The 18,960-nt window shown below is 35.5% G+C and overlaps 1 protein-coding gene across 3 annotated transcripts in view; it reads right to left on the bottom strand.

Annotated features, from left to right (window-relative positions):
- Positions 1 to 9,577: 9,577 nt before the first annotated feature.
- The window catches only part of LOC149779091 (uncharacterized), a 30,963-nt gene continuing 21,580 nt past the window's right edge, over positions 9,578 to 18,960 (bottom strand). For all 3 annotated transcript variants that reach the window (XM_089939644.1, XM_089939646.1, XM_089939645.1), the window contains exons 7-9: positions 17,143 to 17,386; positions 14,156 to 14,252; positions 9,578 to 10,657 (exon numbers count right to left, since the gene is read on the bottom strand). In XM_089939644.1, coding sequence (XP_089795770.1) covers positions 10,075 to 10,657; positions 14,156 to 14,252; positions 17,143 to 17,386 — 924 coding nt within the window. In that variant the 3' untranslated portion in view covers positions 9,578 to 10,074. The remainder of the gene's footprint in view (positions 10,658 to 14,155; positions 14,253 to 17,142; positions 17,387 to 18,960) is intronic.

Here is an 18,960-nt window from a genome sequence, read left to right on the forward strand (position 1 = left end):
TTTTTAATTAAAACTTCTTTTATTTTGTTTCTTGCAACCGCCATTTGAGAGCAGTGCAGGATCAAGTGCTTCTTTGAGTCCGTGTTTTTGCCCGTAGAGATGGTACGGGATAAGATGGATAATATGTGGATAATATCTCTGTTAAAGGCCTCCTCTCCGGTCATCCAGGCATCATGCAGAAATAGGAACATAATTGTTTGATTAGAGGAGGATTTAATTCCATCCCATTTCCTCCATATTTACTTCCAATTTAACGTTGGATTTCTTATCACTACTGGCATTTTAATATGTTTCAATAGATGTTCATTAAGTTTTAAATAAATTGTGTAGTCTTGATATTTTCCCCAGTATTCTTTTATGTCTCTGTATTTGTATATTATATTACTCACACGTTTACACTTACGTGGAGCTACTAAACAATTAGTTAATTTGTTATTCTTATAAATGAAGTCATAATGTTTACATATATATCCATAGAGATATACATATATTGCCTCCCATGGATATTGGAAAATATTTTTTAAGTTTCTTATTCTGTTAATGATATTTGATTTTTATTTGTTCCCTAGGTGAGGAAGACCAAATCCGCCTTCGCTTTTGGCTTTATACAGCAGTTTTGTTTTGAGGTAGTGAATTTTCCTATTCCATATAAAATGGATGATTTTGTCTTCTAAAACATGTAACATGTTTTCAGACAGATCTACATTTTTATTGATATACTTTATTTGACCATGAATATACGTCTTGGCAACTTGTATCCGTTCCATTATATTCAGTGGGACGTATTGCCATGTGTCTATGTTATCTTCCACATTGTTTAGAATATATTTAAAGTTAAGGTCTATGGAGTCTTTCCCATAGAAGACTCCTGGTGCCTTAACATATTTTTTAATTAGGTTGGGGATGCAATCCAGGATGATTGCCCCTCCAATTCACAATATCTCCGCTTTATTGTGATTTATGGCAGAGCCTGTGGCTCTACCAAAATTAACATGTTCTTTATTCAGGTGTTGAAACGAATCTCCATTCCGAATAAAATTTGTACAGTCATTAGCATGGAGAAGGGTTTTAAATTCCCTCTCCATTTCGGGAATCCTTATACCTTCTATTTATTATTTGTTAAAATATTTTTATTGAGCGCATCAATCGCTAACACGTATAGGAGCATGGACAGATGACACCCCTGTCTCACTGATCTTTATACAGGGATGCCTCCCATCAGTGCCCTATTAACTACTACTCTATATGAAATTTCATTATACATGGCTTGGATCCAGCTGATACAATTCTCGCCGAATCTTCATTTAGTTAAACGTTTAAAAATGAAAGCATGCTCCATCCGATCAAAAGCCTTTTCCTGATCGAATAGCAGCATGGCTCCTCTCTCCTCCCTCTGCTCCAGCAAATCAGTGATGGAGCCAATTGAGAGAGTGTTGTTTAAAATATTTATCCCTTGACAGCCACAACTTTGGTTGGGTTCTACTAATAATGTTACCTCTGTCTGCGTGAGTTCGAGTCTAGGATTCGGCCAATGTGGGTATGTGAGAAAGCTTGCCAGGAGCTTCTCGTGGGTCGGTGGTTCTTCCCGGGGTTTTCCCGGGTTCTTCCTCCACCAGTAATACTGGCCGCCATGCATAACCTATCGTGTGCTGCAAAAATGGCGTTAAATCCCGCAACAACAACAACAACTAATTATAATAATAATTTTATACATGTACTTAATATATTTGTTAGTATCTTGCTAAGTATTTCATATTCAGTGTTAGGTAAGGCGATAGGACGCCAGTTTCCGATGGCCTCCCGCTCGTCTTTCCCTTTATATATCATGGTAATAATCACTGTTCTCATTGAGTTTGTCACTTCTCTTTTAAAGAGAATATTGTTAAATGAAAGTTCCAATATAGGGCATAATTGTTCCTGTAACTTTATGCAAAAGTCAGTTGTGAGTCCATCGGATCCCGGCGTCTTACCTTTTTTTTAATAGGGATTTTATTGTGCCACGGATTTCATCAATAATGATGAATCCGTCGCACATTATTCTTGCCTCATCTGTAATTCTCTTGAGTCTTCTGTTGTTAATGTATTGATCCATTACATTTGGATCAATTTTTTGGGAGGTATACAATTTATTATAATAGTTCTGAACTTCATTTGATATTTCGTTTTTATTTTGTATCACTTGATTATTTATTTTAAATTTGTCAATCTTTGTATTCTTCTCTCTTTTCAGTTAAAGTTTTCTGTATATCCATCTTCCTTTTGTATATAAATCGTTGAATTTCCCGGTTCTAATTGTAATACCTGCTGTAATGTTTTTTTTTTTTTTTTTTTTTTTGTAGTTGCTTAATTTCGATTCACATATTTTGGCTATTTATTCATTATTCCCAATTCAGAATGTAATTGGTTACCATTTAATTAATGCAGATCAAAGCTCTTTTAGGCATGCATTGGTGTTATTCTAGCCGGATTGGAGAAATGCAAGTGTTCTTTTGGTACCAGCTATATAAAGCTGAATACAAACAGATCACTGACTATATGTACGAAGGGTTTAGGATATTGGTAGGAATGCATGTTTAGTAATTTGATTTAGGATTTATTAGTTGTGTTAGGTGTTCGGGTCGTATCTTGTGGTGCATGGCGGGAAGTATTAGTATTCGGATTCGAAAAGCTTACTGATGACTCAAGCAAACGTGACACCACGGAAAACCCATACAAGTGTGACATTGGAGATTTCTATTGTGTGGTCATCATGTCCTTAGAAGAGAATTATGTGGAGTATTTAGGATATTGCTGCCTTGAAGTCCTTGGAACTGGGAAACTTATCATAGGGGTAGCCAATTTCTAGAAAGTCGGGTTATATAAAGGGGAGTGGAGGGCGGGTAAAACACATGCCGTAAGAAGATTATATCCTACGTATACAGTGGGCCTTTGCTTATCATTTTTAAAGAGATTGACATAGATCCTTCTTTGACATTTTATATCTAGAGGATAGTATAGAGTCACGAAGGATGTTCGTCAAGCCGATTTCGTGCAATCTGCGGCTAGATGAAGGAGGTCGCGTACGACACATGGGGTAAGAAAAGTATTTCTTACGTATACATTTGGGCCATTGCGTCCACATTTATAGTATTTTGGCATAGACCGTTCCTTGACACTTTTTCTCTAGGGGGATACAGTCTATCCACGAAAGAAGTTCGAACGAATTTCGTATAGAGGAAAGGGGTAAATAAGGGGGGGGGGGGCTATAGGTACCGGGTATGAGAAACATGCAAATGTTTATCGATTGTTGAAATAGATTATACTGGTTGAACCCCTACTTAGAGAATTTTTATTTCAACGTCTCTCGCACAGTCTCTAAATATATACACTTCCTAACAGTATGGAAAGTTTTAATAGCAATTGGTAGAGCCGATTTCGAGAAATTCGCAGCTGGATGAAGGTGGTCGCATCAACACAGGCAGTAAGAAAATTATATCTGACATATATTTGTGCCATTACGTTCACTCTTTATAGTGCTTGACATAGACGCTTCTTTAACATCTTACCTCTAGGGCGATAGAGTCCATCCAGGAAGGAAGTTCTGACGAATTTCGTCGAGATGAAACAGTGAAGTAAGGCGCGCCATATTGGTACAGGTATGAGAAACAAGCAAATGTTTAGCAATTGTATAGACAGTTTGTACTTATTGAACACCTACTTAGAGGACTTTGAATTCGCCGTCTTTCCACATAGTATATAATTAGATAAACGATCTAACAGTAGCAAACGTTTCCAAAAATTTCGGCGAGCAGATTCTGAGAAATTCGTGGCTAAATGAAGCAGGTCGCAAAAAACACATGTCAAAAGTGGATTTTATCTTACTTTTACATTTGGGTCATTAAGTCCTCTCTTTATAGTGTTTTGACGTGGAACTTTCTTTGATATTTTATCTCTATGGGATAGAGTCCACGCACGAAGAAAGTTCTAACGAATTTCGTCGATAGCAAACCGCGATATAAGGGGCGTCCGATGGGAACCGGGTATGAAAAACATGCAAATCTTAACAGATTTGTACCAATAGTTTGTACTAACTGAACCTCTACGTAGAGGAATTTGATTTCAACGGCTGTTTTACAGTATCTGGTTAGGCACCCGTACTAACAATAGGAAAAGGTTATTAAAACAATATGTTGAGCCGATTTCGAGAAAATCGCGGCTAGATAAGGACGGTCAGGTACAACACATGTCCTAAGAAGATTTTATCTTACATATTTATTTTGGTCATTAGTCCCCTCTTTATAGAGTTTGACATAGACCCTTCCTTGACATTATATCTCTAGTTGGATTGATTCCATCCGCGAAGGAAGTCTCGACGAATTTCGTCTAGAGGAAACAGCAAGATAAATACCAGCGTATTAGTATCAAGTATGAAAAACACGCAAATGTTAATAGATTCTATCAATAGTTTGTACTAACTGTACTCCAACTTAGAGAATTTTGATTTCAACCTATCTTGGACAGTATCTAACTAGGGACCCGTTCTAACAGTATGAAATGTTTCAGGAAAATTCGTGGAAAAGTTATCAAGAAATTCGCGGCTAGATAAAGGACGTTGAGCAGAAGACATGACGTAAGATGATATCTTACATTTGCATTTGGGCCACTACGTCACCTCTTTATATAGTATTGACATGGACCCGTCTTTGAGAGTCACTCTAAAGGATAGAGTCCATTCAGCATGTAAGTCCTAACGAATTTAACCTTGAGGAAATAACTAAATAAGGGGCGTCCTATAGGTACCGGGGATATAAAAAAAACCCAGCAAATATTTATAGATTGTAGTGATTCAGTCTCTAATTAGAGGATTTTGATTTCATCGCCTCTTGGATATTATCTAACTAGGGACTCGGTCGTACAGTAGGAAAAGTTTTGAAGAAATTTCGTCTAGCCGATTTCGAGAAATTCGCGACTAGATGAAACAGGTCGGGAACAACACTTTCCGTAAGAACATTTTATCTTCATTTTAAGACTTTAAGCTTGAGTCATTAGTAAGATTTTGGAAGCCAAAAACTAATACTTCACGCCATGCACCACAAGAAACACACAAACACCTAACACAACTAACTAATCCTATATCAAAGTACTAATCATGTAATCCTACCAATATCCAAACCCTTCCTACATATAGTCCGTGATATGTTTGCATTCAGCTTTGAAGAGCTTTCATCTGCATTATCTAAGTGGTAACCAGTTACATTCTGAATTGGGAATAATGAATAAATAACAACTGGGTGTGAATAAGGAATAATTTTTCAAGCGTGTGTGAAAATATCTGAATCGGGAATAAGTAACTGGTAACTCACTCCTTATTGAATTGGGAATAAAGAATAAGTAATAAGTAACCAACTTGATTTCAGTCTAGTTATGCCCCTTTATACACTGAAATCAAGTTGGTTACTGATTACTTATTCCTTATTCCCGACTCAATAAGGAATAAGTAACTGTGATTTAACTTGAAAGTGAGGTGATGTTTCGAAAACGGTGGGTGGGGATGGTGAAGAGCGGGCTTAATATTTAAAGGTTTGATTAAGGAGCAGGTTTGGCGTATAAAAATACAATATGTCTATTTCTTCATCATTACTGGATATAATTCACCTTGAGGTAGGATCGTAACGATACATTTAACTCATGTGTAGCACACGATGCAATTTGTCCGATTTTAACGAAGGATAAGAACACATTCTCCCTCTATATATTCTTTATTATTTTTTAAAACAATATTGTTTGATCGATCGATCGATCGATCGAGAGAGAGAGCTAGGAGCTTTCCCCATAAAGCTGACGGGAATACCTTTACTGAATTGATTATTATTCGTATGGTGCCAGTTTTCGTATATTTCGTATTTGCTACAAACTACAAATATAAAGACGCACTAAAACTACATTACATCACAATCTGCGGCATATACACGAACTCATAAATGACAAAAAGGTAATTTGTGTATCAAAAGTATGGAATTTGATACCCACAAAAAATTACGAAATTACCTTATAATGGACAACTGTGCACTATTTGAAGTGGACATGTGTAATAGTAAAAAGAACTTCAAATTATTCTCAAGAAGAAAAAAAAAATACCCCCCCCCCAAATTTTTTTATAATAAATATCGAGACGTTAGCTGTTGACCGAGATCTACTCGCTCAGTGTGTTCCGGATAGATATAGACCGATTAGAACAATAACTATCTGCAACCTACTGCGTTCTTTAAAAACAGGTCACTCTAATTTCGGCGGTGTCTGGTGTATGTGGGATTGCTTACCGTTTGAATAAATGAATAAATTGAGACAAAAATAAGATTTGTGATAGCACTGTTATTTCCACTCTTCTAAATCCACCGAAATGCGAGTTATAAATGTCCATTTGCATCGTTTTTCATATTAAAAAGCATGGCTACATCTCCAAACGTAGAAATCCGTTTCCAATCCGTAAGTCTTTTGATGGGTGATGCATCTTTATGAACCATACCTTAATATGTTATATTGATGGGAGTAAATTCCTGAATACCCTTAAAAGGTGATATTAAGCTTGGTAAAACCAATTTTGTAACGTTCATATTTAGTCAGTGCTCATATTGTCCTGACGCTGGCAACCAGAACTTGATTCATCCATGGAGTTTATTCTAAATTTCTTAGTTAACCTTCATGAGGCAAGGGACCACAGAAACAAATATTAATCATATTATCTAGGTATGTAGTGTGGGAAGGAGAGCGTGTTTTTCGTTCAAATTGAAGTTTGCTAGATGATTGACGTTAAACACGTACGACGGGAAATCAACATTAAGGTAGAATACATATACATGTAAATACAGCATATACCGGACAGTGTGTGCTATAAAATGAAATAAAAATTTGAAACCGCTATGCTGTTTTCAAATAATGCATCCTTTGATGCATAGACAAATGAGTAAATATTTGATATTATAGTGCAAAATATACTAAAAATTCTTTAAACATTGATTTAAATAAACCTAATCCAGTATTATTTGATGCAGGTAGTCGAAAATTCATGTCAAAGATAACCGAATAGGAAATGTTAGCGTTTGATAGTTGGAACGTTCTTTAAATCTTGTTTGGACCGCTCCGGTGGCCTAGTGGTTAGAGCGTCCGCCTTGGAAGCGGGAGGTCGTGAGTTCTAACCCCCGGCCGAGTCATACCACAGACTTGCAAAAATCGTGCTAACAACTGCCTCACTAGGCGCCCAGCAATAAGAGGTTAGTGTTAGGACTGGTCGGCCTGTTGTCAGGATAATGTGACTGGGTGGGACATCATGCTACATGTCTGTGGCATGATGCCCCAGTGCTAGATATCACTATAAACTGACACACTGCAGACATCGCAGCGATATGACTGAAAAAAGCTACGTTAAAAATTCAAAACACACACGCAAATCTTGCTTTGTTTTATTGGTAGGTCCATGTTTTCTGATAGCCGTTGCGACTGAGCACTGTTACTGATACATTTGTACTTGTCTGGGGTTTACGTAAAGGCTCTTCTGTGTATTCTTGATCTTTCTTAGCGCAAATGTTTCGATTAATTTTTGTAAGGGGTTATTATTATTATTAGTATTATTATACTAACCTTAGATTGTGAAAAATAGAAAGTCGAACAGGTCTCTTGAATCATAAGCAGGCTAAATGAGTCCCTATCTCCCTTTCTCTAAACAATCAGTGCTCTCTATCAAATATAAGGTGATTAAACACTGGTTCTTCGTATGTTTGAGAGATAGATTTTCTTGAAAAGGAAAACACTGAAGGGATATGGAATCCTTGTAAAGAGAATTTTACCAAAGCAACGTTGGAATACATGGAGATAGTCGGAAAAATAAAACTCCGCATGAAGGACATGGATTTATGATAGCAAGATGTTTTTTCCAAATTTGCAGAACGGAAGAAAAGTGCGAGAAACCACTGCATTTAATTTTAGCCTCTCTGGGGGAAAGAAGTTAATGAAATTATTTCTAAAAATATGCTAAATGACATGTAGAGCACTAGTTAATAATTAAAAGTAATACTAAGTTAACGAGGCACCTTGTGTGCATTGCATATGCTCATGAAAGAGTAAGGGAAATAACTGTATATTGATGTTAGGTATAACGCACTTGCGATAGATACACTAGCAAATAGATGAAGTGATAGTGCAACAGGTTACAGCTGCTCTTCTAACTTCGGCATATGTGGGGTGGGGTGGGGGTCGGTAAAAAGACTTTCTAGCAAATGATGAAACAGATTTAAGGACATAACATCCAATCAAAATTAAGTTGTTCAAATTTTAACACTGTTCCTACGTGATCCGGACAAGCGGAGCGCACAGCTCGAATGGACTGATAAATAAGCAATTTTCCAGTTTCGGTCCGTGCTTGCACAAATACCTTTCATTAAAAGAGACCTGTAATTGCTTCCCTCTCGTACATAGTCATACTTTCGATGCTGAACGTCCAAAGTATCCTTTTTAGGTCAATTGCAACCACTTTTGTTCGGCGGATGTACAATGCACCACGCTGCTATTGGTTAGTTGGCATTACATTCTAAGGGAGGTAACACATGAAATCCAATATAGCTGTTTGATCCGCCAAGGTATAGACAGGGTTACCGGAACCTTGGCTAGCGAAGATGCATATAACTGTACTAATACAACTCTCTGATCATAAATGTTGATGTGACCGGATATTTATTGTTAACAAAGAAATTGTGTAATGAGTCACATCTTATGCTGCATAACGCTCGTCATGTAGATCTTTACGAATTTGTAAAGAATACAAATTACCGTAACTCTCATTTAGAATAAGAAAGAATTAAAATTAAATATTAAAAATTCAATATATGGTTGAGATTGGGAAGCATGTTTTTCGCAAAATAAAAAACAAACGATTCGTACTTGTGGATTTTCGATGATCATTTAACTATTACCAGACCAAGGAGGCTTTGCGGCATTATTATCACCAAATAAACAATTACAAGACCAAAACATAATCGAAATTGAACAAGTTGGACATATTAAAGGGCAAGAATGGCTAGCTTGAATGTAATTTAGTGAATAGGCTGCACAAAGCAATAGGCATCATATATTCAAATTAGGAAAATATGCAAATATCCAAGACATCCTACGCCATTGAAATTGTAATTGAAATTATTTTTTTCATCGGCAAATGGAAGGCAACATAAAAAAAAAAAACGTTTTCGGAGTTTTCACAAGACATTGAACAGTGATCATATTGCACAAGAAGATTCGAAAAGGATAATGCCTTGAAATACTCGAGGATTGATTATTTTACCCAATCTGCAATTTTATATGGGAACAATCTGTACATAATTAAATAATGCTTGTAAGGTCCCGGATATACATATTTGATTATAATTTAAAGAACTCATAGAATGAAAATTTAGTTGGTTCTATGCTTAAATTTGCTGACGTTTGCAGTTTCATGTCATATGAAACTGTTAGTTTTCTTTCCACGCATGATCTAGGCAGAGTCTCTGACGTTGGATCGAACAACCAGATTCTAGGCGCGTAATTTAATATAGCATCATCAAAGGTAATGTTTTCTTGGATAAATATTATACATTTTATTTGGAAGACACTCAAACATAAACCCATAGCATTTCATTCAGAATTTATTATGGTGTAGCAGCTTCGGGATAACTGTAATTGTGTTTTTCACTGTGTTTTTGATTTGGAATCTTTTAGAAAGACTGCAAAGGTCTTTTGATCTATTTTTCTGTGCATTCTTCAGTTTAGAAACAGACTAATGGATGACTTATTTAACCAACTGAAGGGAGCCGTAGCGGATCAGAAGTTAGTTTGCCGGATTCTCAATTGGTGAGGTATTGTTTCGAGTCCTGTACAGACTGTCCCAGCTGGGTGTCATGTTTTTTTATTTGGGTTAGATTGTTACCTCGGCATTTAATAGTCTCTCATGTAACGATTTGCAACTGAGAACAAGCTTAAGGTTTTAATGAGACAAGTCAAACTTTGAATTAAAAGCAAATGTATGTCATCTTACGGTTGTTTGAAAAGTCAAAAGCTTTGAGTCATTACTCAAAATGGTACAGTCGTATAGAACATTAGCCAGTTGATCAGAAGCAATGCAGGCACATTGGACATAGCCCATATATGGATTCCTGCTGCACACACATGACTTTCATGACAAATATTCTCTTTCATTATTTCTTCATCGCACGAGTCTAAGGCCTTGTAAAATAAAATAGACTGCTGGTCTTTGGTGATGCGTGCCATATCTCTGAAATAAAGATCAATGCTTCCCTTGAAACAAGGCTGTTGTTTTACTACGTTTGCTACAGATATACATTCTGGCTTACATTGTCCAAGGCTTGAGCAGACTGAAGTTACATTGAAGAAGACTTGTTGTAGAACAGAAGAAAAGCCTTGAAGACTGCAACCTTCCACAACTTCATCAATCCAGTCACAATCTGAGATATTAGCATAGCTCGTGCACATATTTTCTTTGATATTTTCCTTCGGGTAGTACCAAATAAAAGCCAAGCACATTTCATCCCTGGTCGCCTCTCCAAAATAGGTGTACTCGGACCTTGAGGTAGATTTGTAAATGCATGTTGACGTAAATGAATCGGATTTGTTGACTTGAACCGGATCTGCAAAGCTTTGGAAATAAAGAATAATGTAATGACAATTTCCTTGATCGTTCTCGGTTCACGGAACATCATAGCAGATATTACAACACCTTTAAAATTAAAGCATTAATGAGTTACAGATAAAACCATATTTTCATTAAACATCTTTTTGGAATATATGCTAAGTTTCATACTATTATAATTAATATCATAATGTCATTCCAACCTGAAGACACACCTGCTTACATTCCGTCATGTATTAGTCTTCCCACAATTACACATTGACTCACAACAATGATTGAGCGAAACTAGTCAGCTGTCTACAATACTTAAACATCCAGTTCGCTTCATTGTGGACACACCAAAATATCTATGAAAAGTAATGTCTCTTAGCGTGCATGTGTCACGAGTGTAAGGTATAACCAAGACCCATGTGTTTATGTTGACACATTTTGGTGTTGATAATTATGCTCCTGACAGTAATTCAATTGCACAAAAAGTTTGTAAACCAGCAATCTTAAACCCTCATGAATGAAATGTAGCCACAACCCTTACCGAATATATTTATAAACATATACGTAGTCGGAATTCATTATGTATTGAGAGACGTACATTATCGGCAGCGTCTTTTTGCTTTATGGACCTTCTAAAGGTCTTGCGCGGAAAGAAATCACTTCTAACTTAAATGCTGGTCCGAAATTGGTGAAATGAATTAGCTAAATTACTCAGTGTGTGTAAATGCTAAGCTGTAAATTTATATTTATGAAGAGAACATCTTCAGCCACACCTTCCATCCATTAACCAGACTTAATTGTTTTCCAAATCTGAAGAGGAACTACCCAGAAAGAATAGTATCTGCCACCAGTAGGTGTGTATGTATGCACATGATTTCACAGCACATCAGCTGCATTGTGCGGACGATGAGACCATCATTCGGATCGAATGATTAGCAATTACTCTTACACACACACACACACACACACACACACACACACATATATATATATATATATATATATATATATATATAGTATGTACTCTGTATCAATGATATACCACGAGGTGTATACATTTTTCATTAAAAGGAAACGAGGCTTGCAGAGTTTCCTTTTAATGAAATATTTATACAACTAGTGGCATATCATTGATACAACGGACATACTGTGCATATATTTTATTTATATCATATACAAATGAATATTTTTATCCTTTGAACGGAGTTAAGATTTACCAAAGGCAGCTGTGTACTGACCGAGTGAAAGAACTCCTTACATCCCCGAGTGTGTCCGCTACAAAATGTAGTTCTATGCCTTTTGTGGCTATTCATAACCACATTTGCATATTGATAAGTTGATTGGTTTCTTTTTTGAGTTTCTATTTTTCTTCACATCGATTAAATCAATATAACACATACGTATGATTTAAACATAAAAGATGGTTTTGATGATAAAAGTAGAGCACTACAAACACATGATTATCTACGTCATTCACATGAACGCTGTCATTCACGTACGGGCGCATAGAAATTAATGTATAATAGAAACTAAGCGAAATGACGAATCAACAAGAGGTAATTAAAATATTTTAATATATTTACAGTTAATCTAAGTCATTATTTTGCTTTAGTAACAGTACCACCAACCATAATCTCTCTCTCTCTCTCTCTCATCCTTTGGTCGATTTGACTTAACTTTTAGCATCATTTTCATAAGACCAGAGACATCGTGGGATGACACGAACGAAAATCCTCGACGCTCGTCATTTCATAGATTTTAGCCACTGTCTTGCTATGATGATCGATCGATCGACCGATCGAGAGAAAGAGAGCTTTTCATATAATCAATTTTTAGAACATTATAGATATTTACCGTATAATGTCGACATGATTTGCAACTTTGTATCATTGATTATATAAACACTGTAGATAAATCCCAAGGAAATTGCGCACATACCATTTCAGCGAACCATATTCTTGTATGTTACATGGTGTAATTTCAGTTTAAAGGTTTTAATGCGGCCCAAATTCCTTTTCACTCTTATTTCACATTTCTGCGTAGTTTGTCCGTTATGCATGAGAGGGAAGGAGGGAACAGAAGGCATAAAGGATTGTGATGAAAATATGTACCATATTAAATTCATTTAGAAAACGGGGATTATTCATACTTTTATCATTATTTTCATACGTCACTAATGATTAATGTGTGGAAATTTATCATTGATCTGGAATCAACTGCAGAAGGTCGCGAGAATGTTTATATATGCGTATTAGTGCGCCATTGGCGGATCACAATTTAATATACCAGTAGTATTGGTATATCAAATTGCTTTATGCCAACACTTTAAATGCCATGTTATTTTTAATATATATATATATATATATATATATATATATATATATATATATATATATATATATATATATATATATATATATATATATACATCCTTGAGATGAATACAATTTGCATAACTTTGCTCTGTCAAAACATACATATGCAAAATATTTAAACTTAACACCGTTAGCCGTTACGTTAAATAATGTTAGAAATGTTAGAAATAACAGTCATGTGTATTGAACTATGTTATAACAGAGACATGTGTATTGAACTATGTTATAGCAGAGACATGTGTATTGAACTATGTTATAACAGATACATTTGTATTGAACTATGTTATAACATAGACATGTGTATTGAACTATGTTATAACAGAGACATGTGTATTGAACTATGTTATAACAGAGACATGTGTATTGAACTATGTTATAACAGATACATGTGTATTGAACTATGTTATAGCAGAGACATGTGTATTCAACTATGTTATAACAGAGATATGTGTATTGAATTATGTTATAACAGAGACATGTGTATTGAACTATGTTCATTGAAGCTAGACTACCGCTGTAATACCTACCTACATATATAGCTGAAGTGGACAAACGCGCACACAGTATATGAACATACAATACTGTGACATTATATGAACATACAATACTGAGACCTATGAACATACAATACTAAGACATATGAACACACTCTACTAAGACATATGAACACGCAATACTAAGACATATGAACACCCACTACTAAGACATATGAACACACAATACTAAGACATATGAACACACAATACTAAGACATTATATGAGCATACAATACTAAATCACCACATGAACACACAATACTAAGACATTATATGATTATTTAGTACTTAGGAAAAAAAACAGACTAAGATTCATTATAGATTTTGTACATTTTAATAGTTAAACACATAAATTAAACAAAGTCTATTTCATGTACCATTCAAAAGTCCCAATGTATTCTTTGCAGAGTATAGCTCTTTACAAAGTTATCGAGTTTATTTGAAAACTACAAATGAAGAAAGGTAATTACAGATAGAAAATAAAACTTTAATTAGAAATATTACCAAAAATTTACATAATACCCTTATGGTTGCCAAATCCTCCTTGATACATGGGAAGCAAACCCTGTATATCGTCATATTATCTTTTATCATATACTTACATATGCACAACAGGGCTGTCATAGCTATAGAATTCGTCATTTGCGAGGGTCTCTTCTTTTCCTCTGATATGAATGACACTTGTACTCTGACCTACTCCTGTTGAAACGAACCGAAAAATGATAATTTGTTATAAAGTAAAAACTTTATAACGCATGGAGATCTCCATTATTTGATAATTTTACATTTTTTAATTAGGAATGATGATCTAGTCTCCATGATTCTATCCATATGTACTATGTTTTCACCAAGCACATTGCATAGATATGATATACACATGCTATCAGTATAGTAACTTGATCCTGGTCCTTGCATCTCGTCTCATTCGAAACTATCGAGCGTGATCCGATGTCCTTCTGCCAATTAAATACGACACATGCACCAGATAAAATTACTGTACTGATGTGTTTATTATATATCCATTACAATTATTTCATAATTCAAAGACAAGTTTTATTGTTTTGAGTTAACCCATCCATTCACATTGTATATTATGTTTAAATATAGCATAACTGTAGTAGTCCTTACATGCGACCGTTGGTAGGTAGCGTCATCTTTGGCAGCGAGGAATCTCAGTCCGTATCAGATGCGCATCTGATGCAAAATTTCAAATTAGCCCCGGGAAAAGTAGCCTTTATCATGAGTTGGTTAATCATGGTATATAATAAAAAAGAATTAACACAATTACGAATGGCTCTTCGCTGTTATCATCTCTTTTATCGGAGTGTGACACATTGATTCATTTGGCTGTATCTTCAAAGGAATGTACGATGTGCAATTAAGTTAATTATCTTTATATTCAGTTTGAAGATAGTGCACTCTGGACTTGGATTAAAAAAAAAAAAAAAAAGTCTTCAAAACATTAAACGCAATGTTTCCAAATCTATATTGGATACAATCAACTCTAAATGGATCTGCAACATATGTAAAACTGTTTTGCCATGATTTGAAAATAATTTGTGTTAGCTGCTTCTAAATGCAGCACTTTAAAGAAGATGCGGTTTCAAAGAACCTTACTCTCAATCAACAAAAGGAAATATCATAGAAAATAGAAATACTTCCTTGGATCCACAAAGAATGCACAAGATTTAAATTGCATATTACAGTTCTCCCTCTTTAGAGCGTTGTTTATACTAGTCCTAAAGTGACTCGCCTTATAAGTGAGGAAGCGTGTTACAGAGGAATACGCTAGTACAATTCTGTCTTAAAAGTACCAAAAAAAACCCCCACTAAAATATTTTATGTAATGATATTAACTAATATTATAATTGGCTGCCATTATCTTATAAGTAAAATAAAGTGAAAGGATTCAAGTAGAAATGATGAAACACTATTCAAACAATTTAATGGGATGCATGGCCATACCCGCCTTATAAAAGAGGTAGCGGTATACTGAGAAGCATTATAGAGAAAGCCAACTGTTCTGTTTCCCCTCCTCTCCACTTGCCTTGTCCTGGGAGATCGTGTGCAAAAGTTCATAATACAAATTCGTTAAATATGTTATAATGTTATGTGTCTTCAATGACAGCATGTAAATATTGAAAATGTCAATGTAACTGAGATATCTGTGCATTTAGCCTTTATTCAATCCAAGGATCCCTAGGGGGTTGAAATAATAATACACCTTTTACGCAGTTGGTGCTGAATTTGACGAGATAATTACTATGTTTGGTGAAATTGCACCCATCGGTTTGGATATATGGTAGTGTACAGACGAACGGGTGAACAGACGATTACTTGAAGAAAGATCAGGGATGTTTTTTATGTTGTTGTCTTTGTTGTTTCTACATTATTAAAAATCTCTCTGGTTAAAAACACCCGGAAAGGACTTGATTTAAGGAATTACTGTTGATGAGATCAAATTTATATAAGACTGGCAGACTCCTCGGCGGACGTATTTATTAAAGTGCCAACAAGTGCTGTGTGCCAAGGTCGGAACATAAAGTGAATAAACCATGGTTGAATAATGACGCTATTAAGCAACTGTCTTAAAACAATGTTCAGCATGAGACGATGCATTCATAGCATCTGAGCAAAGTTGATGCGAGTAGCTAAATGTACAATTGAGGATCTCCTGGGCATGAATATTGAAAACATGCTGTGCCTGATTTTCTTGGGTAGGTTGGGAGACTAGAAGTGAGCCCTGCACTGCTAAACAAGTATCACATGACATTAAACCAGTCAGTATCTTCTTTTCCAATACACTGAAACCAATAAAAACAAGAAGGCTATTTTATATGACTGGCTCGTATCTGATTCTCCAAGTAGCGGGGATACTTTTTAACAGAAAGAACGCGAACGCCTCCACATTTGCAAAATGTGATATTTTCGATGTTTACCTTTTCAGTTCCTTTTGCTACGATTTCGTAATATCATGATCATGGCTAAAATTTAATGTGCACATGCTTCTCCTTGGTTTCGTTTTAATGTGAACTATGTCTACGCTTGCTTAAATCTTCACGCTGTTTTTAAGTGTATTCACCTTGCAGAAAAAACACAACCATAACCTGCAACCAATCGTCAACGATTCGAGGCACTGTCTATGGCTATACCAGGATGATATGAGATGTTACAATTGATTTAACATCATCAATTAACGTGAGTTATCTATAGTATTGTTTGTTTTATGGGTTTTGGAGCTTTCTGATGACATTGCATTCAAATAATTCAGTTAATAATTTTGGTTTTGAAATTTCTTTGTATTTTTACCTTTTATTTTCTCTGTTTATTTTAATGAAAATTCATTCCTACCTATCTTATTTAAACTTCTTTTGGTGGTTTGGTAGTGGGGTGATGGTGAAAAGTATCAACTTAAATGGTAATGCCGGTAACGATGATGGCGACAAAGTTGATAATGGTGTTGAGGGTGAGATGCTTGTTGCTGCTGATCACGAAGGTGATGATTCAGTTGCTAAATGTATATTTAATGATGACGATTATAATGTTCATATTTCGTTCCTGATATCGTATTTTGATACAGTTGGCTTACCTAAGTAATGCATGTGGTTATATACCGCAGTGACATATACCGGACCACTCATTATTGTAGCCATGCAATCTCCAGGGCAACCCCCTTTGACAGCCATGCTTTCCTTCCCTGGCGGAATGTTGAGACGAGTTTGACCTATCAAAAAAATCCCAGCATCATACTGTCGGAGAGTTTCCGTGTAGTAGAGTATAATTCCAGAGCTGTCATTGTAATTTGATTGAAGTTCAGGATTGTTCCAGTGAACCTGAAATTGTAAAGGCATGGCTTCCTGTACAGGGTGTTAGTCTTCTCCCACACGTTTGACTGATATCGACCTTCATTCATGCCAGTCTCTTTTCCCATGTGCATTAAAAACGTTAGAGATTAGACTGCCTTACTATCGTTATAATCCCAGACTGAAATCCAATGCCTCTTACCGTTACTGTCTTCACTCACTTAGAAGTAGGATCCAACAGCACGCTATGCGATCTAAATCTATCGTCGCATACTACACCGGCAGATCTGAGTCTAAGTAATTTGTCAGGACTTATCTGTAGAACAAAGAACATTCATCATGATTTGCCTGCGCAGTAAGTGACGGTAGATCTGGGATTATCTTGTCTGTAGGTTGATCTAACGTATACACGAATACAGACGGAACCTGTAGATCGCTAACTCTTAACGCTTTGATCGGCAACATGTAAATCCATTTATGGATACGCTGTTAAATACAAAGGAATCAATCAATCAGCTATCACTGATCGGTCTTATAACTGTCATAATCTTGTAAATTGCTATCAAAATGATGATCACGCTGCACATGTCATAGGTGATGCCACAACTTTATGTATGTATGTATGTATGTATGTACGCTCGCCTTGCATGTCTTATATGTAATCTTCCATCAAGCTTGCATATGAGCGGAGTACACAAATTTTTGCCTGATTTTGATAGTTCCTTGATAAAGTAAGGAATATAGCCGTTTGCAAATATTGCTGTGTATTTTGAAATTCTAATTGTTTTATCAATATCTAATTTCCGCAATTGATCAGTTGTCAAAGAACCTAATAGACTGATCCCACCTTCTGACCCACGATCCTCCTTGTTCTCTTCAATTAAAGTCGTATTTACTGACATGCATTTAGTTATTGTATCACTCAATCAACTTTGGTAAAACATCAAACCATATTTTAGTTCTATATTGGGTGAAATACGTTCATTTTCAAGACTTGAGCGATATATTAAATTTTTCCAATAGATATACACTTTTATCAGGATGGATGAAAAGTACTCAGCATTTTACTAATCCAAGAGATCCATGATTTTCATGTTGCGAAACTCTTTAATCTCATCAAATTTTATCATTTCAGACTTTCTTTCTTTGAAGATGTAAAAGACTCTGCCTTTATTATATTTACTTTATGACCCCATGTGTACTTTCGAAAGGTCACTGTCAAGAAGTTTTTTTAAAAATATTAATCGTTGCATATTTCATCCTTTTTCTTGTCAACGATGTCTGTTTGCCATTTTCCATCGATGTGACTAACATAGGCTATGCTGGAAGGAATTTTATCGCGTGCTAGTGTAATGTGTAGGTAGATTCTTTAATTAACCACTCCTTCTAATCAGTTTATTTTTTTTTCTTTCTTTTTCTCACCTTTATTTTGTTTCCACAGTCGACTGTTATTTGTGTAAGCAACCGTACCTTTAGGATCGTAGTTAAAATGCCTTAGGTACGGTTCATTCTCGGTAATTTAAAACTCAGTAAAACATCCAGAAAAGACTTTAAATTTGACATAATTTCTTTAGGCGCTATACATAATCCAAAAGAACATCCAG

This window comes from Sinohyriopsis cumingii, chromosome 17 (assembly GCF_028554795.1).
Source record: "Sinohyriopsis cumingii isolate HCF-2022 chromosome 17, ASM2855479v2, whole genome shotgun sequence".
Taxonomy (NCBI): Eukaryota; Metazoa; Mollusca; class Bivalvia; order Unionida; family Unionidae; genus Sinohyriopsis; species Sinohyriopsis cumingii.